This window comes from Rhinatrema bivittatum, chromosome 3, assembly GCF_901001135.1.
Source record: "Rhinatrema bivittatum chromosome 3, aRhiBiv1.1, whole genome shotgun sequence".
Lineage (NCBI taxonomy): Eukaryota > Metazoa > Chordata > Amphibia > Gymnophiona > Rhinatrematidae > Rhinatrema > Rhinatrema bivittatum.
The window spans coordinates 362,244,143-362,268,597 of NC_042617.1; the positions used below are offsets into that span (position 1 = coordinate 362,244,143).

The following is a 24,455-nucleotide window of genomic DNA, read 5'->3' on the forward strand; positions in this document are numbered from 1 at the left end:
TAGAGCGAGTCATTGGTGCAACTCACTCCTAGCCCTAAGCCAAAAAATAAACACTCTGCTGCCTGCGAGGTAGATTTTAAAAGCGCTGCTCGCATAAAAGCAGCCACGTATGCACGTATGTAGGCCGCGTGTGAGCAATGCAAATTTTAAGAAGAGGGGCAGGTCATGTGCATTCTGGGGGCGTGTCCAAGACTGATGAACATAACCTCAAATTTTGCACAGGCAACGCGCATATGTTGCCTGCATAACTTTGCTACTACTGCTCCGAGAGAGAGAGAGAGAGAGAGAGAGAGATGTACCACTGTAGGGGGGCACTTTGAATCGGGGGTGATTTTTCGGGAGGTGGGTTGTGGTTAGGGGGGAGGTGTAGTTACAGACACATTTAGAGGTATTCATAATAAAATTGATCAGTAAAGAAACGTTGTCTTTATAAGTGATGAAAAGTAGTAGATTTGTACACTGCAGGTAGCATATACAGACACTGTCAGAGTTACTCTTATACATAAGAACATGCCATACTGGGTCAGACCAGGGATCCATCAAGCCCAGCATCCTGTTTCCAACAGTGGCCAATCCAGACCATAAGAACCTGGCAAGTACCCAAAACTAAGTCTATTCCATGTTAATGTTGCTAGCAATAGCAGTGGCTATTTTCTAAGTCAACTTAATTAATATCAGGTAATGAACTTCTCCTCCAAGAACTTATTCCAATCCTTTTTAAACACAGCTATACTAACTGCACTAACCACAATATCCTCTGGCAACAATTTCCAGAGTTTAATTGTTGCGTTGAGTGAAAAAGAACTTTCTCCAAATTAGTTTTAAATGTGCCACATGCTAACTTCATGGAGTGCCCCCCTAGTCTTTCTATTATCTGAAAGAGTAAATAACAGATTCACATCTACCTCGTTCTAGACCTCTCATGATTTTAAACACCTCTATCATATCCCCCTCAGCCATCTCTTCTCCAAGCTGAAAAGTCCTAACCCTTTAGTCTTTCCTCATAGGGGAGCTCTTCCATTCCCCTTATCATTTTGGTCGACCTTCTCCGTACCTTCTCCATCGCATTATATTCTTTTTTGAGATGCGGCGACCAGAATTGTAACAGTATTCAAGGTGCGGTCCTCACCATGGAGCGATACAGAGGCATAATGACATTTTCCGTTTTATTCACCATTCCCTTTCTAATAATTCCAACATTCTGTTTGCTTTTTTGACTGCTGCAAGCACTCTGAACCAATGATTTCAATGTGTCATCCACTATGACGCCTAGTAGGGGTGTGTATTCGTTTCTAACGTATTTCTTCATCCGCAACGTATAGGGCCCTATTTGTTGTATTCGTGGGGAAGCGAAATGTATTGCGATTCCCCATGAATATACCAAATCTGCCGAATTATTCGGCCGTCTAAAGGACCCAATTTAAACAACCCCCCCCCCCCCCCCCGAGACTTACCAAACTCCCTGGTGGTCCAGCGGGGGGTCCGGGGAGCCATCCTCTGCGCACACACCCGCGCTGCCGGTTTCAAATGGCGCCGATAGCCTTTGACCTACTATGTCACAGGGGCTACCGGTGACATTGGTCAGCCCCTGTCCACATGGCCATCGGCGCAATCTTGTGCTCCTACCATATGAGAGGGCCTGACCAATGGCGCCGGTAGCCCCTATGACATAGTAAGGGCAAAGGCTATCGGTGCCATTTTGATTGCTGGCAGCCGACGGCCCGAGTGCAGGAGATCGCTCCCGGACCCCCGCTGGACCACCAGGGACTTTTGGCAAGTCTTGGGGGACGCTCCTGACCCCCACAAGACTTGCCAAATGTCCAGCGGGGGGTTCCGGGTGCGACTTCCTGCACTCTGGCCATCGGATGCCAGTATTCAAAATGGCGCAGATCGCCTTTGCCCTCACTATGTCACAGGGGCCGACGGTCGACCCCTGGAGCCCTTTTTAAATATTGGGGTTATATTAGCTATCCTCCAGTCTTCAGGTACAATGGATGATTTTAATGATAAGTTACAAATTTTTACTAATAGGTCTGAAATTTCATTTTTAGTTCCTTCAGAACTCTGGGGTGTATACCATCCGGTCCAGGTGATTTACTACTCTTCTGTTTGTCAATCAGGCCTACCACATCTTCTAGGTTCACCGTGATTTGATTCAGTCCATCTTAATCATTACCCATGAAAACCTTCTCCATTACGGGTACCTCCCCAACATTCTCTTCAGTAAACACCGAAGCAAAGAAATCATTTCATCTTTCCATGATGACCTTATCTTCTCTAAGTGCCCCTTTAACCCCTCGATCATCTAACGATCCAACTGACTCCCTTACAGGCTTTCTGCTTCGGATATATTTTTAAAAGTTTTTACTGTGAGTTTTTGCCTCTACAGCCAACTTTTTTTCAAATTCTCTCTTAGCCTGTCTTATCAATGTCTTACATTTAACTTGCCAAAGCTTATGCATTATCCTATTTTCTTCTGTTGGATCCTTCTTCCAATTTTTGAATGAAGATCTTTTGGCTAAAATAGCTTCTTTCACTTCCCCTTTTAACAATGCTGGTAATCGTTTTGCCTTCTTTCCACCCTTCTTAATGTGTGGAATACATCTGGACTGTGCTTCTAGAATGGTATTTTTTAACAGTGACCACGTCTTTTGCACACTTTTTACCTTTGTAGCTGCTCCTTTCAGTTTTTTCTAACAATTTTTCTCATTTTATCAAGTTTTCCCCTTTTGAAAAATTTAGTACAAGAGCCGTGGATTTGCTTACTGTCCCCCCTTCCAGTCATTAATTCAAATTTGATCATATTATGATCACTATTGCCAAGCGGCCCCACCACCGTTACCTCTCTCACCAAATCCTGTGCTCCACTGAGAATTAGATCTAAAATTGCTCCCTCTCTTGTCAGTTCCTGAACCAATTGCTCCATAAAAATGTAATTTATTCCATCCAGGAACGTTATCTCTCTAGCGTATCCCGATGATACATTTACCCAGTCAATATTGGGGTAATTGAAGTCTGTCAATACTGAGGTGGAACCAAATCAAATTTAATAATAATAGCTATAGAAGGTGTCAGCAAGCCTGACTTTAACCAAGACACCAACCGGTCTTCTCAATCATTCACCTTCTTTATTTTAATTTATTCAAAAATATTTTTGTTAATATTTTTCTTTTTCTTAAAAACAGTCCTCCATCGGTGAAAAGTAGACTCTTAATAAATTTTGCTTCGACATATAATAGCCCAACACGGCCAGTGTTTCACCCTTAAGCTTCCTCAGGGGCATGTGAAAGACTTATAAATAAGAGTCTTTATCCTGTAATAACGATAAATGGAGCATTTATAAGAATTTATCGCATAGAAGGTAAAGAAATCTATACTTATCTTCAGATTAAGCAAGCTACCCATTCATCAGGACATAACGTCTCAGCATTTGTAACCGGAACAGAGAGGAGGAACTGAAGCCGAATCTCACGTCTCTTTGGTGTCTTGGTTAAAGTCACACAACGTCAGGCTTGCTGACACCTTATATAGCTATTATTATTAAATTTGATTTGGTTTCCACCTCAGTATTGACAGAATTTGGTTTATGGTGGATAACTGATGACTCCTTTTGTTAATAGTTGGTAATTGAAGTCTCCCATTATTACCGCAATACCAATTTGGTTAGCTTCCCTAATTTCTCTTAGCATTTCACTGTCAGTCTCACCATCTTGACCAGGTGAATGGTAGTATACTCTCTATCACTATAGTCTTCCCCGATACACAAGGGATTTCTACCCATAAAGATTCAATTGTGCATTTAGTCTCATGCAAGATGTTTATCCTGTTGGACTCTATGCCATCCCGGACATAAAGCACCACACCGCCTCCCGGGTGCTCCTCTCTGTCACTGCGATATAATTTGTACCCCGGTATAGCACTGTCCCATTGGTTGTCCTCCTTCCACCATGTCTCTGAGATGCCAATTAAGTCCATGTCACCATTCACTGCTATACATTCTAATTCTCCCGTCTTACTTTTTAGATGTCTGGTATTAGCATACAAACATTTCAAAGTTTGTTTTTTGTTTGTATTTTCATTCTGCTTTTTAATTGATAGGGATAAGTCTAACTTCAGTTAGTCAGCCAGAAAGACTCACTGCTCTCTTGATTAACAAATGTTGGTACCTAATCAAACCAAATCACACTATCTCAACACCTTTGCAAGGTGAGTAATTGAACTGAAATTTTCAAAATGTTTACTTAGGTGTACACTGCTCCTAGCTTATTTCTAGCTTCTGTCTACTTTTTTTTTTTGTTTTTAATATACAAACACTCTAACTTCTGCTTACTAGCTGCCTTACAGACTGACTATTTAAAAATACAAACAGTCTAACTTCTGTTTATTTGCTGCCTTACTGACTATTAAAAGCACAAACACACTAAATAATGGGGCAGATTTTCAAAGGCTGCGCGCATAACCCGAGAAAATCTGCCCCTGCACGCACTGAGCCTATTTTGCATAGGCTCGGCGGCACATGCAAGCCCCGGGACGCGCATATGTCCCGAGGCTTGCAAAAAGGGGCGGCCTGGGGCGTGGCGGCGGTCCGGGTTCAGGGTCGAGTGCTCCGGCACAGCAGCCTGTGCCGGGGCATGGTGCGCCGGCAGCCCGCTGGCGTGCGCAAGTTACGCCTGCCTTGGTCAGGCATAACTTTTGGAGTAAAGGTGGGGGGTGGATTTAGTTAGGGATGGGGGGGGGGGGTTAGATAGGGGAAGGGAGGGGAAGGTGGTGGGGGGGCCGGAAAAAAAGTTCCTTCCAAGGCTGCTCCGATTTTGGAGCGGCCTTAGCGGGAACGGGGAAAGCCATCGGGGCTCCCCTCGGGCTCGGCACGAAAGCGCACGCATGTTATAAAATCAGGCGTAGATTTTAAGATCTGGCCCAATATTCTCAAATAGTTAACTTTGCCCCAATACTTTTAAAAAACACAACGTCCCAAGCAAAAACTTACTAATTCCTTTCAGCCACCAGCAAGGTGATTCTCTCCTCTCAGTGCTTCCATTGGATTGTGGGTTACTGAGCTCTTCCCTTACAATATATAAGGTGCTTCTAAGGTAAGTTAGTGCAAAACAATCCCTTTGGAGATTTTCACTACAGTTAGTTTTCCTGAGTGACTCCCTGCTCTCTTGATTAACAAATGTTGATACCTAATCAAACCAAATCACAATACCTAACACCTTTCCAAGGTGAGTAACTGAAATGAACTTTTCAACCTTTTTACTTAGTTATACACTGCTCCTAGCTTATTTCTAGCTTCTATCTACTTTTTTTTTGTTTTTTTTTATACAAACTTCTGCCTTACTGACTATTTAAAAATACAAACAGTCTAACTTCTGTTTATTCACTGCCTTACTGACTATTATAAAGCACAAATACACAAAATAATATTCCCAAATAGTTAACTTTGCCCCAATACTTTTAAAAAAGACAATGTCCCAAGGCAAAAATGTACTGATTCCTGTGAGGCTATCAGCAAGGTGATCCCTTCCTCTCAGTGCTCCCCACTGGAGATATACAGAGGCGCTCTCTCTCTCTCTCCCCTCCCCCCAAGAGAGCAAGATACGTGTGTGTAAAGGCTATAGAAGTACATGCAGGAACAGTATTTTATATATCGTGCGCATACTTTACAAAATGAGGCATATTTTTGCTCACGCTGCAATATTTTATTTATTTAGTAACTTTTATATACCGGCATTAGAGAGGCACATCATGCCGGTTCACCATATTATGCGTGTTTATGGGCGCATTCACGTTCCTTTTAAAATCTAGCCATGTGTTTGCATGTCATAAATCTTAAAAGCACAAATGTTTTTGGTAAAGTTAATAATATGGGAATCTTATTATTCAAACATGCACATGGTAAGCAGAGCTAGTGGAAGGGGAAGAGAATTGACATGGATTCATAAAGCTGGGCAAAAACTGTCTGAATAAGAATGCTCAAAATGTATCAAGTGCTAGTCCTGATCCTCCCAAATGGCCCTCCTGTCTTCCCCTCCTCTGGCTTTGGCCAAATTAGCTTCCACAAGACTTTTGTGCATTCAGTTACTATGCCCAGAAATATGGAACAAAATATCACTAATTTTATATGCCTTGAGACTTCTTACCTGCTTTTCAAAAATAAACAAAGACTTGGCTATTTGGCCAAGCCTTCCCCTAGATTCTATGGCAGAGTCTCTTTCCTCTACTTACTGAATGCCAGAAGTTCCTGATCATGAGCCCAAGGCATAAGAACATAAGAAATTGCCATGCTGGGTCAGACCAAGGGTCCATCAAGCCCAGCATCCTGTTTCCAACAGTGGCCAAACCAGGCCACACGAACGTGGCAATTACCCAAACACCAAAATCATCCCATACTACTGATGCAATTAAAAGCAGTGGCTATAACCTAAGTCAACTTAATTAATAGCCGTTAATGGACTTCTCCTCCAAGAACTTATCCAAACCTTTTTTGAACCCAGCTACACTAACTGCACTAACCACATCCTCTGGCAACAAATTCCAGAGCTTTATTGCGCGTTGAGTGAAAAAGAATTTTCTCCGATTAGTCTTAAATGTGTTACTTGCTAACTTCATGGAGTGCCCCCTAGTCCTCCTATTATTCGAAAGTCTACCACTGGATGACTACTAAATTTATTTTCACTAACTTGGCATAAATTGCTTTTTATTAAAGTACATTTGCATCTTTACTCTTGTACCCACCTTTCATCCACTGGATCCTTTGTTATCTACTATATATTCTGTTTCAACCTAGAAGCCTTTTCATGAGCTACTTCTTGTCTTTAGCCATACCTGTATACATGTTCCAACCGCAACCCCTTACATACACATACTCATTAAGTTCAAACTGCTTTATAAACACACTCAAATGGGAGCTAATCAAACAGTAAACATATCAAAATGGCAGCAGGCATGAAAGGTGGCTTAATCTGCTTAGTTTAGAGCATTGCTACTGACGCAGAGAGATCTGCAGTATCCAGTTACCTTCAGGTAGCAGTAGGGGTTGTTCAGAGCCATGTGAAGAGCAGTACGTGGGGCAGCATTCAGGTGTCTGCGGAGAGTGCTGGCATCACTGAAATACATCACCTCGTACAAAGCCTTTGTCTCCGGGGGTACAAGGTAGTCCCTAAAATAGCAAATGCCAGATGGCAACAAACTCTGTTAACTCATGGCCATTTCTGCTAATTGATGTCTAATGTGTACACACTCTATCAATGCAACTGCATTCTTATATTAGACACATACTAAAAAAAAAATAAAAAAAAAGAATACTCTTGCTTCACCCCATCATTCTGCTCAGTTCTACATAGGATGCAAAGCTTGGTACACGAGTGCTTGACATTCCTTGAAAGAACAGCCGGCTCTGTACCTTACAAGGCTGTCTAGAAACTCCACCACCTCAAGGCGCAGTACTTCAAAGTTGGTTAATTTTTTAGATCTTCTGGATTCTTTCAGCTCCAACAAAGTCTATGGATACAGAAATATACTACTCAACATATATGCACAACAGAAATTCTTACCCAAAACCTACTGCTAAAGTTAAAGCAACAGAAGATAATTTTCAAAGGAATTATGCATGTAAATGTAACATACTATCATAGCAGTTTCAAGACCCATTTACCCATGTTAAATGCACTTCAATGGCATATATTGTAACAACTTTCAAAAGCCCATTTACATGGGTAAAGTGCATTTACACAAGTAAAACCAAGTTTTAAGCATGTAAATCCTTTTGAAAATTACCCCCATAGTTCATTTTAGTCAAGTTTTGTTGACTAACACAAAATTAGTTGATAAGAATGTATATAGTCCCACTGTAGGGCTGTGTAATTTTTAAACCATTACAACAAAGCTGAAAAATTATTCCACTTATATATAAAATGGAAACAGACTAAAATAACAAAAAAACCAACTACCAAGTCCATCCCGTTCACCCTTTTCCTCATCTACAGCAATAACACACACTATGCTTGATGCCAGGTTTACCCTCACCATCCATAGCACCAAAGACCCTCAACATTTCTCCTATTTTTACAAATTCCAATAGATTTTGTCCCAACCATCTCAATTGACAGATTGCTTTATATGTACATACAAAAAAATAAAATTTAAATACTGCTTTACATTAATCTTGAATCTTATAACCTGCAGTCTAACTTTTTGCTCTAGAAAGAAATGAAGTGTTATGGCCATGACCTGAATGAGTGTCAACTGCTTGCAAGGTAGCTTTTATGCTCGCCAAAATACTATAAAAAAATGAGTTCTTACCTGATAATTTTCGTTCCTGTAGTACCACGGATGAGGCCAGACTGCTGGGTTTTGCCTCCCTTCCAGCAGGTGGAGACAGAGAAAAACTTGTAGAGCACCCCCTCTTAACCTGGTGTGCTGCCTGCATCTCCTCAGTATAATCAGTATCAAAGCAGAAAACTTGTAGGAAACTAGCAAAAAATTGCAGCACAAATTGCCGATCAAGCAAAAAAACCAACCAGAGAACTATCGAACTGAATAATGAAACAGAATAAACCGGTGGCCTTCTTTTGGTTTCTTCAGCAAAAAATTCAACATCAGAGCGGACTCTCACGATAAATCTCTCAAGGGAGGGTGTCCGGACTGATCTGTGGTACTACAGGAATGAAAATTATCAGGTAAAAAACTAATTTTCCTTTCCCTGTACATACCCGGATCAGTCCAGACTGCTGGGATGTACCAAAGCTTCCCTACACTGGGTGGGACGTAGAGAGTCCCGCTTGAAGAACACCACTGTCGAAACTACCATCCCCTGGAGTCTGGACGTCCAAATGGTAGTGACGAGCAAAAGTGTGTAACATTTTCCAAGCTGCTGCCCTGCAAATCTCCTATGGCGACACCAACTGACACTCAGCCCAAGAAGCGGCGTGAGGGCGTAGCGAGTGCTCTTTCAAGCCCTCAGGAATAGGCCAGCCACGACAAATGTAAACCGACGAGATCGCTTCTTTTAACCATCGGGCAATAGTCATCTTTCACTCTTGTTGACCTTTCCGAGCTCCATTCCACAAGACGAACAAATGATCCGAAACCCAGAAAGAATTTGTGACCTCCAAATAGCGCAGGAGATCCCTCCTGATATCCAAATGCTTCAACTCCCTAGCATGCAGTGTCTCCGAATCGATGTGAGAAAAAGCTGGAAGCTCCACAGAGTGATTCGGTAAGAAAGAGGGAACGGTTCTGAGAGAGACCCCCGAATCTGAAATGCGCAAAAAGAGCTCCCTACAAGAAAGGGCTTGGAGCTTGGATACCCTGCGAGCTGAGCAAATAGCCACCAAAAGCACAGTCTTTAGAGTGAGGTCCTTCAAGGTAGTCCTTTTAAGGGGCTCAAAAGGAGCGTCATACAAGACCTTAAGCACCAAATTCAGGTTCCAAGATGGACAGACCGGACGGACCGGAGGATTGAAATGCTCACTCCTCGCAAAAAATGGACCACATCTGGATGTGATGCAAGAGAACTACCATCAAGCTTGCCTAGGAGACATCCCAAGGCTGCCACTTGGACCCGAAGGGAAATAAAGGACAAGCCTTTAGCTAAGCCTTTCTATAAGAACACCAGAATCTGTGGCACTGAAGAATGGTGAGGAAAGACTTCCTGCTCCTTGCACCATTCCTCGAATACCTTCCACACTCTAACACAGTGGTTCTCAACCTTTTTTTGGCCGGGACACACCTGACAGATGGTTCTCACATGCGTGACACACTGAGCATGTGACCGTCACGGGGCTAAATGTAAACATGCACTCTGCATCCACAGGAATCCCCTCAACCCCCCGCAATGAGTGCAGAGCAGATCTAGGGCATTACCCTGTACAACTCGCCATACAAAAAAGATATTCTGGTTCTGATGACATCTCAGTAAAAGCAAAACAAACTCCCTTTACTACCAGGCACAATAGCCCTTCTTATGAAAAGACAGTAATTTACCACTAATGCATATCCTATTGAGAAAACACAACAAATAAGATTGATACAAAAGCCTACATGCTAGTAAAATATCTCACCTCTGTCACACACCCAGAACTGACCTTCACCAAGTACAGAAAGACCACACATTATAAATATGGAGACAGAAACTGGAATGGAAAACCAAAAAAGCCACTCTGCATGCAGTGCAAACCTAGAGAAATGGAAAGAGAAATATAGCACCTAACATAGTCCCAGGATCTGCAATAATGCACACAAACTAACCCGCACAAAGATACACCTGTATTATGGAACACACTCAACCAGTAACAACCCTATCTAAGGAATACAACTATTAAACCAGGCCCTAAACACTAATACATTTCCTATTGGGAAAACAGAATAAGCCAAGCTGCTATAGCGCCCCACACAGAAATAATTGTAAAGCTTTACTAAAAATGTTACAAAACAGCTGCTGAACAGAATATCCAACAATTAAAAACTCATAAAATTATTAAAACATGTCCAAATATCAATAAAATATTTCAAAACAGCAGACATCGCATAATACCCAATAATTAAAATGGCAATCAAGAAAAATAAATTTAAAAAGCCACCTTTTCTTACCCTCTCCAGCAACTCTCCTACTCCTTTCCCTTCCAGGCCAATAGCACTCACAGGAAGCAGCAAGGGCTGCTGAAGCTCTGTCCTCACAGTCCTCTTCCTTAGCGCCCACAACCAGTCACTCACACACATAACTCCAATTAGACCCCACGAACAGTCTCGGTCTCTCTCACCTCCCTGACCAGTCTCTCTCTCAATCACACTCATGGTCTCTTATATACAAGCTCTCAATCACACACAAATGCTCTCACACCCACACCAGCTCTCACCCAGGCTTCCATTCACACCCACACACACCAGCTCTCACCCAAGCACCCATTCACACCCACACACACCACCTCTCACCCAAGCACCCATTCACACCCACACACACACCAGCTCTCACCCAGGCTCTCATTCACACACAGACACCCCAGCTCTCACCCAGGCACTCATTCACACACAGACACCCCAGCTCTCACCCAGGCACTCATTCACACACAGACACACCAGCTCTCACCCAGGCACCCATTCACACCAGTTCTCACCCAGGCTTCCATTCACACCAGCTCTCAACCAGGCACCCATTCACACACAGACACACCAGCTCTCACCCAGGCACCCATTCACACACAGACACACCAGCTCTCACTCAGGCACCCATTCACACACAGACACACCAGCTCTCACCCAGGCACCCATTCACACACAGACACACCAGTTCTCACCCAGGCACCCATTCACACCAGTTCTCACCCAGGCTCCCATTCACACCAGTTCTCACCCAGGCTCCCATTCACACCAGTTCTCACCCAGGCTTCCATTCACACCAGTTCTCAACCAGGCACTCATTCATACACAGACACACCAGCTCTCACCCAGGCACCCATTCACACACAGACACATCAGTTCTCAACCACGCTCTACTCTTGCATTAGAAGGCTATATGTTGAACTTAATATATACTAGCCTCTTCAGGTATTTTAAATAGTAGGCGTTGTCACGAGCCCCCTTTATTTCATTAGAAGGCAATTGGTGAATAGTTATTGATATCTCCTTTCACTATATTTCATATGGACGTGACCAAATTTATAAATACATGAATGTACATTTTTCTCAACTTTAGCTCAATATTTTTACACATTTATATATACATTTTTTCAGCATTTTCAACTCTAAGTGATAATATATCTTTTTAGTTTACAATATCACATAGATTGGTTTTGATATTGATCAAAACAATCTGGTTTCAATAGAGTCAAATCACAACAGTGGTTCCGAAAAGATATATTAATTTTAGCCATTTATCGCATGGTTGTTACTATAGCATTAATACACTACATATACATTTATAGCTATTATTTTCACAATTCAATCAAGCTTTCAACATTCAATTACATATATATTTTTTTACCATCGTTAGATCAATCGTTTACAAAATCAATTTTTGTTCTATATGCATTTATTATTATTAAGTTATTGGTTTCAGCAAAACCAATTTCTTGAACATTTCATTAGTAACAAGATATCGATATCAATGTCCTAGATATTTATGCCATCCTTTTTCAATCATTACAGACCAGATAATGCAGTTGGTCGCATAGTTCTCAATGTGACCTTTCGTATACAGTTATCCCAATTGTGAATTAGAGAGAATATAAGGTAACTATTAATAATTCTTCTCTTAAATTTTATTGTATTTGTTATACAAACCGTGAGTTTTTAGAATATAAGTATAATTTTTTTAAAAATATAAGTATTTCATAGTTGTCATTATGTTTTAAACGTTATGTATTTTCATGTGCTTTTTATATGTCACCATTCTAACATATTCAATAAGTTTTTTAAAAAATAAGGATTCTTTTGGATTTATACTATCATTGTGTTTGAAATATTTATATATTTATTTATTTATGTTGTAGCCCCTGAGGCAGCCGTTTTCAAACGGCGAAACTCGGCCTGAGTCGGGCAAATTTTGTGTCTCCGCTTCAATAAAGGATTTCATAAGACATCAGGCATCTATCTTCTTTGTTCACCCATTCACACACAGACACACCAGCTCTCACCCAGGCACCCATTCACACCCCACACACACCACCTCTCACCCAGGCACCCATTCACACCCACACACACCACCTCTCACCCAGGCACCCATTCACACCCACACACACCACCTCTCACCCAGGCACCCATTCACACCAGCTTTCAGCCAGGCACTCATTCACACACAGACGCACCGGCTCTCACCCAGGCACTCATTCACACACACAGTCGCACCCGCTCTCACCCAGGCACTCATCCACGCACAGACGCACCGGCTCTCACCCAGGCACTCATTCACACACACAGTCGCACCCGCTCTCACCCAGGCACTCATCCACGCACAGACGCACCCGCTCTCACCCAGGCACTCATTCACACACAGAGACGCACCCGCTCTCACCCAGGCACTCATTCACGCACAGACGCACCCCGCTCTCACCCAGGCACTCATTCACACACACCAGACGCACCCGCTCTCACCCAGGCACTCATCCACGCACAGACGCACCCGCTCTCACCAAAAACTTCTTCTTCCTTCGCTGCAGGGATGGGCTCCAGTTCCGCTGCGGCTTTACTCCGGCGTGCCTTCTTTTTTCGCCACCGCGGGAATGGGCTCCCGTGGTGGCCTCGGTCGGGTTTCCTCTTCGCCGCCACAGCCTGTGGCGGCCTTGCTTTGTCGGGGTCAGGTCTCCTCTTCGCCGCCATGGGAATGGGCTCCCATGGCGGCTTTGCTTCGTCGGGGGTCGGGTTTCCTCTTCATTGCGTGATCTTGCTTCGTCAGAGTTCAAAATTCCTCCCTGCCTGCCTCACCGGCCAATCAAAGGCTTCCTCCCTTCTTCCTACTCCCACTGGTAGGGAGGAGGCTTCCGATTGGCCTGCGCGGGGGCAGGCAGAATGAAGGAGGCTTCCCATTGTGTAATGGGGGTAGGAAGAACGAAGGCTTCCAATTGGCCCGCGTGTGCTGGAAAAAGGCAAAAGGAAAGTAGAACGGGGGTGGTAGGTGGGACACCGGGAGACGCGACACACCTGGCGGTGTTTGGCGACACACTAGTGTGTCGCGACACACCGGTTGAGAAGCGCTGCTCTAACATACGTCAACAAGGTAGAAGGTTTGAGTGCTTGTAGAAGGGTAGAAATGACCTCCTCTGATAACCCTTCTTTCTCAATCACCTCCTTTCAAAAGCCAGGCCGCTAGACAAAAGCGATCCGCCTGATCGAAAAATATAGGGCCTTGATGTAGTAGATGAGGAAGATGACCCAACCTCAGGGGATCATCCACCGCAAGATTGACTAGGTCCGCGAACCACGGGCGCCGAGGCCAGTCTGGAGCCACCAGGATTATTCTGCCTGTGTGGACCTCTATGCTGCGAAGAAGTTTTCCGATGAGTGGCCACGGCGGGAAGGCATAGAGTATCGTGGTCAGCCACGGAAGAACCAAAGCATCTACCCCTTCTGCTCCGTGCTCCCTTCTGCAATTGAAGAAGGGAGGGGCCTTGGCATTCCTTTGAGTTGCCCATCAGATCCAGATGGGGAACTCCCCACCTGCGAATGATGAGGGCCATCACCTCTTCGGAGAGTTCCCACTCTCCGGGATTGATGCGTTGTCAACTCAAGTAATCCGCTTGAACGTGTCTGTGCCCGCGATGTGTGATGCTGCCAGAACGGCGAGATGCTTTTCCGCCCAGTCCATGAGTTACTACTCCGCTTCCGCGGATACCGGCCGGATTTTGGTACTGCCCTGATGGTTGATGTAAGCCACTGTCGTTGCATTGTCGGACAGGACCCGAACCGCCCGACTGTGCACCATCAGTAGAAAGAGCTGTAGCGCTAAACAAATTGCTCTCGTCTCCAGGCGATTGATGGACCAATGCCTCTCCTCCGGCGACCAGAGACCTTGGACTGCCCAGGTCTGGCAATCACTCCCCAGCCGGAGAGGCTGGCATCCATGTTAACTACCACCCACTGGGGAACCTCGAGATCCACTCCTCAACTCAGATGTTCTGGAATCAGCCACCAGCCAAGACTGGATCTGGCGGACTTTGTGAACAGTAACGGGATTTGAAAACTCTTTCCGACTTCGGAACCCGAGAAAGCAATGCTCTCTGTAATGGTCTCATATGAGCAAACGCCCAATGAACCAACTCCAGTGTTGATGCCATGGAACCAAGGACCTGCAAATAGTCCCAAACCTTGGGCACAGGAAGAGACAACAGGCGGCGGATTTGTTGTGTTAACTTGGAGATCCGATCTGCTTGGAGGAATACTTTCCCCACCCGGGTATCGAATCGTGCTCCCAAGAAGTCCAGAACCTGGGATGGAAGAAGGTTGCTTTTTGCATGATTGACCACTCATCCCAGAGACTCTAGGAGACCCTCAACTCTGCTGATCGCTGCCTTACAATGTACCTTTGACTTTGCCTGAATGAGCCAGTCATCCAGATACGGGTGAACTAGCACTCCCTCTTTCCGAAGAGCTGCTGCGACTACCACCATGACCTTGGTGAATGTGCGAGGCGCCATCACCAAACCGAACGGCAGGGCACAAAACTGGAAATGGTTGCCGAGGATCTTGAATCGAAGGAATCTCTGATGATCCCTGCGAATGGCTATGTGTAGATACTCCTCGGTCAAGTCCAGGGAAGCCAAGAACTCGCCACTGCGGACCGCCGCTATGACGGAATGCAGGGTCTCCATCCGGAATCTTGAGGGCCTTGTTCACCTGTTTTCAGTTGAGGATCGGCCAGAAGGACCCCTCCTTCTTGGAGACGATGAAGTAAATGGAATAGCGTCCCTTTGCGCACTCTGTCGGAGGGACCTGTACTATGGCCCCTAGAGCCAGCAGCTGGTCGAGAGTCCTGTTGTACAAAGCACCCTTTTGTACGGGAACTGCAAGGGGAGACTAGAAAGAGGTCTCGGATGGGCCGAGCAAATTCCAAAGCGTAGCTATGTTTGTATGACCTCTAGAAACCCATTGGTTGAAGGTTATCTTGACCCATTCCTCGTAAAAACTGGACAGCTGTCCTCCCACCCTGGTAACCAAGGAATGGGCTGACCGTATCTTATTGAGTGGACTTGGATCCTGGGGGCACGGAACCAACCCCCTCCTTAACTCTGCTACTTGGTCAAGCGGCTGACATTCCCTCTGAAAGGTGGGGGTGGTGGAATATCCTCTTTGGATATTAGAATGGAATGTTTCACATCTTTGCAGAATTTGAACTGGAGGTAGGTTGGAAAAAATGAAGGTACCAGAAAGTAAATAGGGCTGGTATTTTTAGTCAATAGACCTTATGACAGTAATTTCACTTGCGAGAGGCTCTAGTAATCAGTGGTGGAAGAGGAATAGTATCCTGCTCTGTTCCAGTGCCTTGAGCATATTGTGAGGGAAGATTTGTGGTACAATGCACTGATGTTTCCAGTGGTTTAATGGGCAAAGACGTTGATAATCGAAGTTCCAAGGCTCTATGGAGCCGGTGACTTATATGTTGACGAATGTACTGTTGCATGTTGACAGTGCGGGTGCACCTGAGCCTCTGTGCTTTTTCGGGGCTCGATACTCCAGTGGTTTCATTGAGTGGTGCCTCCTTTTCTTTGACACCTGATGACTATGTTTACTCGACCCCAAGGATTCGGCCTACTGTCCATAATTTTAACAGTTCACTTGGTTGTGGTCTGGGACCCAAGCTGCAATAGAATAGCTGTGTCCATCCGTAATGGACACTTTCCTGCCACAAACACAGTCTTTAAATCGACTTACTGGGGCTTTCTTTTTAAAGACATTCCAATGAAAAAATCATCTTTTTTTGAAAAGGTAGCACTGAAAAGTGCTGTGGGGGGGGGGGGGGGTTCCTGAGGCAGCAAGGGCAACTTAAAAATATAAGTTTTGAATTTTTCTAAGGAAAACAGTGAGAGAAGAGGTACACAGCTAGTGCTTGGATGAAAAAACACTGAGGGGGAATTCCCACACATAACTCTACTTGCCTGTTTGGTGCCTCTGGATGATGTCACCCACATGTTATGGCTAATTCAACCCTGCTTATTGACACAATTTTTGTTTTTAATAGAAAGAGTGATGGATATGTGGCAAAGGTGAAAACAGAAACAGACTTTAAGAAAGTATGGGATAAGCAAAGGATTCTTTGTTGCAAAAAGTGAAGAGATAGGAGCAACACGGCTTAGTGGCATGTGCGTTTAAAGTGCCATGTTTGAACAATTCAGTGATGAGTATTGGGGTTACCTGACTGAATGATAAAGAGGCTAAGTTGAAATGTTAGAAGCTCCTAGTGAGGCACTTAATTATCTATAATTTTATTTTCAATTGATTAGGACTTACCTCCTAATTTTCAGAATATCAAGACTATTTTCAGGTCTTAGCCCTTATGGAAACAAACAGTTCTCTGATCTTTGTCAACCTGGCAGGCAACCTGACAATTTAGTTTATGTTTTTACTAAGCCTAACTTAGACCACATCCAGTCCAGTTTTCCTTTGGACTTCTGACTTAAGTATTTATTAATTGCTAATTTAATTATGAACTATAAACTTTAGTTCTTATGCGTAACAGAATGCTTACCACATGAGCTTGCATGCTGTTGAACAGTATGCCGGCACTTGAGCCTACCAAACTATGAAATAGCCAGGACTAGAGCTAAACAAAGCAGATGAAACAACCCTTGGATTCTCCCTCAAATGGATGGTGTTGACATACCTGTGAAAGAAGTTGCGATTTCTTTAGGCATTCAAATTGATCATAAACTGCCAACGGCACAGCAGATTTTGTCTGTTCATCTTTTTATGTGTTTTATTTGTCATCTGAGACCTTTCTTCAGGAACATGATCTTAAAATTTTAGTTCTCGCTCTTGTATTTCACATTTAGATTGTTGTAACATTCTTTACCTTGAGTTGCCAACTACCCTTATTAAGTACTTTCAGCTGCTGAATACTGTGGACTGATTAATTTTCAGTCTAAATTAGTATGGTCATATTTCTTTAGTGTTAGAAAACTACATTGGCTTCCAATTTTATGTCGAATTAAGTTTAAGATACATAGAGATAAGCCAGTATCTTTCAAATTTATTAGCCCATTATCACTCCTTCTAGGGCCTCACATATGTACAATTTCAAATTAGACTGGAATCTACAAGATGTGAAGCCCCATTATTATTGTAAAACCTCTTACTACATGATACTCTGACTGAAATTAACTATCCTACATTTCAGACCACCATGAAAAGCCTGGCTTTTCAAGCATGCCTTTAATTGAGCTGTTGCTGACCTCTACTGGTATTTTAAGATCTCTTTTAACGTTATTAAATTTGGTATATGCTAATATATTATGTTATGTCTTGTCATTTTTATGTTAATGCATTTATGATATATGTACTATACCTATTTTATTTGTAAACTGCTTCAATTTATTTGAAAAGCAGCATATCAAATTTAATTAAACTAAACTAAGTCCTAGAGAAAAAAAACAGACAGATTGAAGTCAGTCCAGAGAAGGGCTACTAAAACAGTGAAGGGTCTGCACCAAAAGCAATAGGAGATGAGATTTAAGGATCTAAACATGTATACAGTAAAAGAGAGGGGAGTGAGGGAAGATAATACCAGAAAAGTATTAATAGCACACAAGTAGCAAACCTTTATCAATGGAAATTAGGTTCAAGAATAGGGGATATATGGCTGCAAGGGCATAAACTCAGAAACTGTTTTCATGGATGATAAAATGCCCTCCCGGTGCAGGTAGTGGAGGCTAAAACAGTAACAGACTTCAAGAAGGCATGGAACAAACACAGAGGATCCTTAGTTGCAAAAAAGAAAGATAGTAAAAGCACATGATTAAAGTACCCTATTCAAACAATTCAACAAAGAGTGCTGGGGCTGCAGGAATGAATTGCAAAGTAGATAATATAAAACATCAGATGTCCTAACAGAAAAGGTAGGCAACCAAACTGACAGATCTGTTTGGCTGCGATGATAGAATTAACTTATAGCCAGGTCTATCTGGCATGCTATTCAGGGAACCAAATATTTGGGCAACAACCACACTATTTAAATGAGTATTTGGTAGCTATTTAAATGAGTACAAGGCTTTGTTTTTAAAACAACGGAAGGGACGAGTGCTGGGGTAAATTAAATGGGATCTTGTATACTAAGGGAGTAAGATGACAAAGACAGTCTTAAATAAGAAGTGATAATAACAATACTTATTGCTATAGACGCACACAGTGCTGTACAATAAATCCCTGCCCAAAGAGCTTACAATCTAACAGGCCGATATAGTAAAATTGCGGGAGAGCAGGCGAGCCTGTGCAAGCGCCCGCTCTCCTGTGTGCGCAATTCAGAAAACAAAATTATTCAAATTGGCGTCCCTAACATCTCTTTTTTGACAGGAGTGGCGGCTGTCAGCGAGTTTGACAGCCGATGCTCAATTTTGCCAGCGTCGGTTCTCAAATTCTTGACAGCCAAGGGTTCGGAAAACCGGACGCTGGCAAAATTGAGCGTCCGATTTTCAACCCGTGAGTCGTGGGCCGATTTAAAATTTATTTATTTATTTTTTTTTATTATTTTTAACTTTTGGGACCTCCGACTTAATATCGCCATGATATTAAGTCGGAGGGTGCACAGAAAAGCAGTAATCACTTGGGGAAGAAGAGTAGACTTATTCCACTGACATTCCTGTAACATTGTGCAGATGGCTTTATCTTCCCGGGAAAGTGCACAGAAAAGCAGTAATAACTGCTTTTCTGTGCACTTTCTGGTGCCGGCAGAAATTAACGGCTACCTTTGGGTAGGCATTAATTTCTGAAAGTAAATGTGCAGCTTGGCTGCACATTTACTTAGTGAATCACGTGGGAATAATTAATAGGGCCATGCGGGCGCTATTAGTTTCGGGGGGGGGGAGGGGTTGGATGCACGTTTTCGACACACTATTACCCCTTACTGAATAAGGGGTAAAGCTAGCGTGTTGAAAACGCGCGTCCAAACTCGGGTTAATAGTGCGCTCCACCGGAGCGCACTGTACTGTATCGGCCTGTAAGCGGGTACCTGAGGCAATGGGAGATAAAGCCATCTGCACAATGTCACAAGGAATGTCAGTGGGATAAGTAGGATTTGAACCCTAGTTTTCCTGGTTCTCAGTCCATTGCTCCAACCACTAGTCTACTCTTCTTCCCCAAGTGATATTCTACAAGTGGTTACACTCCATGGCTGGCCGCTAGTGATATCAATTTGGCAATGTGGACAGGAAGAACTGGATGGTCAAGTTGATCTTTTTCTGCAGTCGTCTTCTATGTTACTACATAACTCTGCAGGGCCACAGTGGTAGAGATATATCTGCTAGTTCTGGTGGAGAAATAGGAAGTGAAGAGAGCTATGGTGCCATGGCAGTGCGGGAACTAGTGCAGCTGAGCAGAGAAAGGTTTTTATGCTTTTCCTGAAAGCTCTAAAACAATCTGTCCATTCAGTGCCAAACAGTCACCTGATTTGTGTAACTGACTAAAGTGAACTACTGGTCTTCGAAGAATAGGAATATTTCCAGAGAATACAAAATAAAATTAATAATCTGAAAATGATTTATCACTGGAACTAGATGAAAAAAAAAAAAAAGTAAAGTTGCCCAGACCTTCTGCAGATGATAAAGGTCTGTCTTCTTCTGCAAGACCTTAGGTGGTGACATATTCTCATCTTTTAAGTACTCGTGCTCTTCTGCAGACACAGAACCTGTATGTATTAAATGATAAAGTGCAAAAAGATTCAGAAATCTTAGTCCTATCCGCTAACCTAAATCAGAAAGACCCTACATCAAAATCTGTTTCTTTATCATGAAGTCTCTAGCACCAAAAGATGCTGCAGCATTTCACTCTTACATAACATTCTTCAAGCCAGACAATTGACACATTAATTCTCCGTCAACAAACAGGCATGAATTAGACATAATGTATGGATGACATATGCAATACAGACCCAGCTCTTAGCACTCAGAAAAGCATTACTGAGCTAGTGTGGGAGTTTCCAAGTGTAAACACTATCTCATGAGGTTCTCAGTCTTTCTTTGTCTAAGCTACCACATGGACTTATCCCAGTCTCTCAAACTTTTTCTACATTTGGAGCCTAGTGACCATATCAACATTTTATTGTTGTTTATTAATTAATTATTTATTAATTGTTATTGCATTTATTTTCATTTATTAATTATTTATTAACTGTTAGCATTGTTATATATATATATTTTATTCTGTTTCTTGGATTAACTATGTTCATTGTAAACCGCTAACTTGAAGCGATAGTTACTGTTCATTGTAAACCGGGGTGATATGTATATTATACAGGAACCTCCGGTATATAAATCCTTAAATAAATAAATAAATAAAATCTACCTCATTGCTTCTAATTTTTATGCTGCTGCTTTGGCAGCTCCTCATCAGAACTTTTAAGTTCTATAAAAGACAAAAAAATATCATAAGATGTTGAAGAGCATGAAGAAGCCCAAGGTCAAGAAACCTGTGGTAAGCAAGTTCAAGGATTGCATCTGTGGGCACTGGAGATCCATCATAAACATGCACTCCATCTACTATCGCTCCTTGGACCCAGACCACGACTCCTCCAACTGCTATAGCTGTGATCAGCTGTCCCCCCCAAGGCACAGCAGTATCACACCTAGAAGATGGAAAGCCCAAGGAAGATGCCGACGGGTAAGAGACTGAAGCCTTGGCATGAGGTCAAATTGCAGAGCTGCTCAGAGAGGAGTGAAGTGTCATCAGACTCTTGGCACAAGAAATCTAGACAGAAAGCATCCCTTTCATGATCCCCTAAGCACGAGAAGGTTCTCCCATGGTGCCACGCTCTGGATTCACTTCAGGTCAGGGGCTGAGTGTGGCGCAGAAGCCTGTGGTGCCAGATTAGAAACCAAGAAGAGTGTTCAAGTGTCCTGGAGGATCTCCTTCAGGGCTATCCCCTTCAGAGCTGAAGAGAAGATTGCACTGTCCCCATGGTCTTCCATGGTGTGGAAGATCCCCATGGTGCCAAGTAATTTATTTAACCCAGACTGGAGCTAATCAGGGCACAGTCCGTACCATCAGCACAGAACTTGCATTCTAGGGCACAGTCAACATGTTTGGCGAGGTAGACCACAGCATCATCGGCTTTGACACGTACTTCCAAGAGACTCATGATGGGCATCATTTTGAAGCCAGCCACCTCACAGGAGGCAAAACTGTTGTAATGCCAAATTCCTTTTCAAAGTTACCAGCAGCCCGAAATGAGGATGAGCTAATCTGGGTGTCTGAAGAGGATCTCTCTCCTCCAACATCGGCACAGAGGGTACCTCACTCACTCAGTGGGAACCTAGTTATCAGAAATAGTGAAAAATGTATTTGCCTCCTCAAGCTCTGAAGACCGAAGGAGGAGATTAGAACATCTCTTGGACAGAGGAATTTGTTAGAATTGTGGACCCTTGTGTTGGAGTGAGGTTGATGTAACCTACTGTGAAGGTTCTCACTGCCAACTGGCAGAGCAGATGGGGCAGAGACTGAGCTGGAGCTTCGCCTTTACTAGCTGCTGTGCTGCTGAATATCCCGTTTAAGTTAACCAGATAAGTCTTACCTGGTTAACTTAAATAAGCATTTAATTTGAATATCAGGCCCAATAAAGTCTGGAGAAATATAGCCAGTCAAGCCTACTCTGTCCTCCAGCAAGCTAAAGGCCACTCATGCTGTGTTACACGCCCTCAGAGCTGCTGAGAGACTAAAGGGGAGCATCTTGAACTATAGTGCATGGACTTCACCACAAACCTGAGGAACTTTAGATGAGTGGGATGAATGTGAATGTGCGCATAAAAATCTAGAACACACATGCAATCCCTCAGTTAAATGAAAGAAATAACTGTCTGGAGGAAGCTCATCTTGAATCTCTTCCAAACCAGCAATTTGTTAACCTTTGCAAGACCAGTATAGGCCTCAATTCCCTTAACTTCTTGGGGATTAGGAAATATTAGGAATAGAATCCCTGGCCACTCTCCTGGGAAGGGACAAGTTTGAACATCTTCTGCTAGAGAAGGACTCCACCTTCATCGGTACCTCAGCAGACTGAGAAGGGTCAGAGCTGAAGACTGAACTCCACTGGGTTGGAGGAGGGGGAGAGAAGCATAAATAGTAGCCATATTCCACAATTTTAGGCCCCACTGGTCCTTGGTGATCCAGAGCCATTCTGAAAGGAAGGACTATATCCTTTCCTCCACTGGAAGAGGTAGATCCCAGTGTCATAAAAAAACTGATGCCTGACTTAGACTATGTCTGCTGCTGAGCCTTGGGCTGAAGCATGTCCCTTTGCCATCCTCAAGAAGGCAGTTGCTGTTGCTGCCGAAGAGCAGGTCTAACTTATCCGATTAACTTAACTGGATAAGTCTAAACATCAGCACTTATTTGGTTAAGTTAAATGGATACATAGCACCGCTGCAATCTGCCTATTGACTATCCAGCTATCTACTTAGCCGGATAAGTGACTCATCCATTTAAGTGGTGGCCGCTGAACATAGCCGGATATTCAAGGGCCACTATTTAGCCGGATAATTCCTACTTATCCACCTAAGTAGCAATTCAATACTGGCCTCATTATTTACAAGCAAATTAAAGAACCAAATGCCTGCTTACTTCAGCAGTGCTAACAACAGAAATGTAGCAGTTTACAGATAAGCAATTTTTGCAAAGTTCAAGCTTTCTTTTCCTCTCGTCTGGGGCCTCTCTTTCCCTCTGGGACTAGCATCTTATCCCTCTCCTTAGGGAAATACCCTGCAACCAGGATTCCTTTGTGGCTGTCTTAAGGTAGACCAGGCTAAATGCCTGGTCTTGGACTTTTAAGGAGCGTCTAACATACATTAATTTACAGGGTGTTCACAAAATGCCTTGCAGTTATGGTGGGATAGCTTCATCAGCAGGAAATTTGCACATTTCCATACTTGGACAATTGGTTGGTGATGGGTTTCATCTCCATCAGGAAGTCTGGAGCTCCTCACAGACCATACAACTCTTCCAGTCCTTGGGCTTCCTCGTCAAGTTTGCCATTTCAAATTTGGTTCCAGCTCAAAGAATTCAGTTTATAGGAGCCTGGATAGACTTGCTTCCAAAAAGGCATTTCTCCCTATTGAGAGAGCCATGTTACTGATAGGCCTAGTAAGGGCCTTCCTTCAATAAGACTGAGCATCAGCAAGGTTGGTCCTGATCTTTCTCAGACATATGGCAATCACAATACATGTTGTTCACCTGACTCATCTGCCCATGGCAGGGCTTTCAGTGGGGTCTCCAGAGTCAATGGGATTAGCTCTATCAACCATTATTCCACCAAATTTCTATGACCTCTAGGATGAGAGCATCCCTTCAGTGGTGGATGAATCTGCAAATGCTAAAGGTTGGTCTCATTATGTGTCCCACCGCATCAAGTGACTATCAACTGACCCTCCACCAAAGGATGGGGGGGGGGGGGGGTGCACACTGGTGCGATATGGTCCCAAGGTTTGTGATCCTCATTGGAGAATCATTTGCAAATCAACCACCTGGAGCTGTAAGCCATTTGGTATGCTCTGAGCGCTTTCTCCCTCCTCCTCTCAAGAAAGAGAATCTTAATCCAGATGGAAGTGGCCATGTTCTACATAAACAAGAAGGGAGGTACAGACTCTTACACCCTTTTCAGGAAGCCATCCAGATCTGGCCATGGGAAGGATATCACAAAGTCCATATCCAGGTGTCCTACCTGCTGGGAATCCAGAATGTGTTGGTGAACTGCCTCAAATTGTGTTGCAACTGCATGAATGGTCCTTGGATCAAGAAGTAGCAGACGACTTGTTCAGCTGTTGAGA

General features: G+C 43.4%; 1 protein-coding gene across 3 annotated transcripts in view; it reads right to left on the minus strand.

Annotated features, from left to right (window-relative positions):
• The window catches only part of ORC3 (origin recognition complex subunit 3), a 211,015-nt gene that overhangs the window by 43,694 nt on the left and 142,866 nt on the right, over positions 1–24,455 (minus strand). For all 3 annotated transcript variants that reach the window (XM_029595436.1, XM_029595435.1, XM_029595434.1), the window contains exons 15-17: positions 20,229–20,326; positions 7,403–7,500; positions 7,018–7,159 (exon numbers count right to left, since the gene is read on the minus strand). In XM_029595436.1, the coding sequence (XP_029451296.1) occupies positions 7,018–7,159; positions 7,403–7,500; positions 20,229–20,326 (338 nt within the window). The remainder of the gene's footprint in view (positions 1–7,017; positions 7,160–7,402; positions 7,501–20,228; positions 20,327–24,455) is intronic.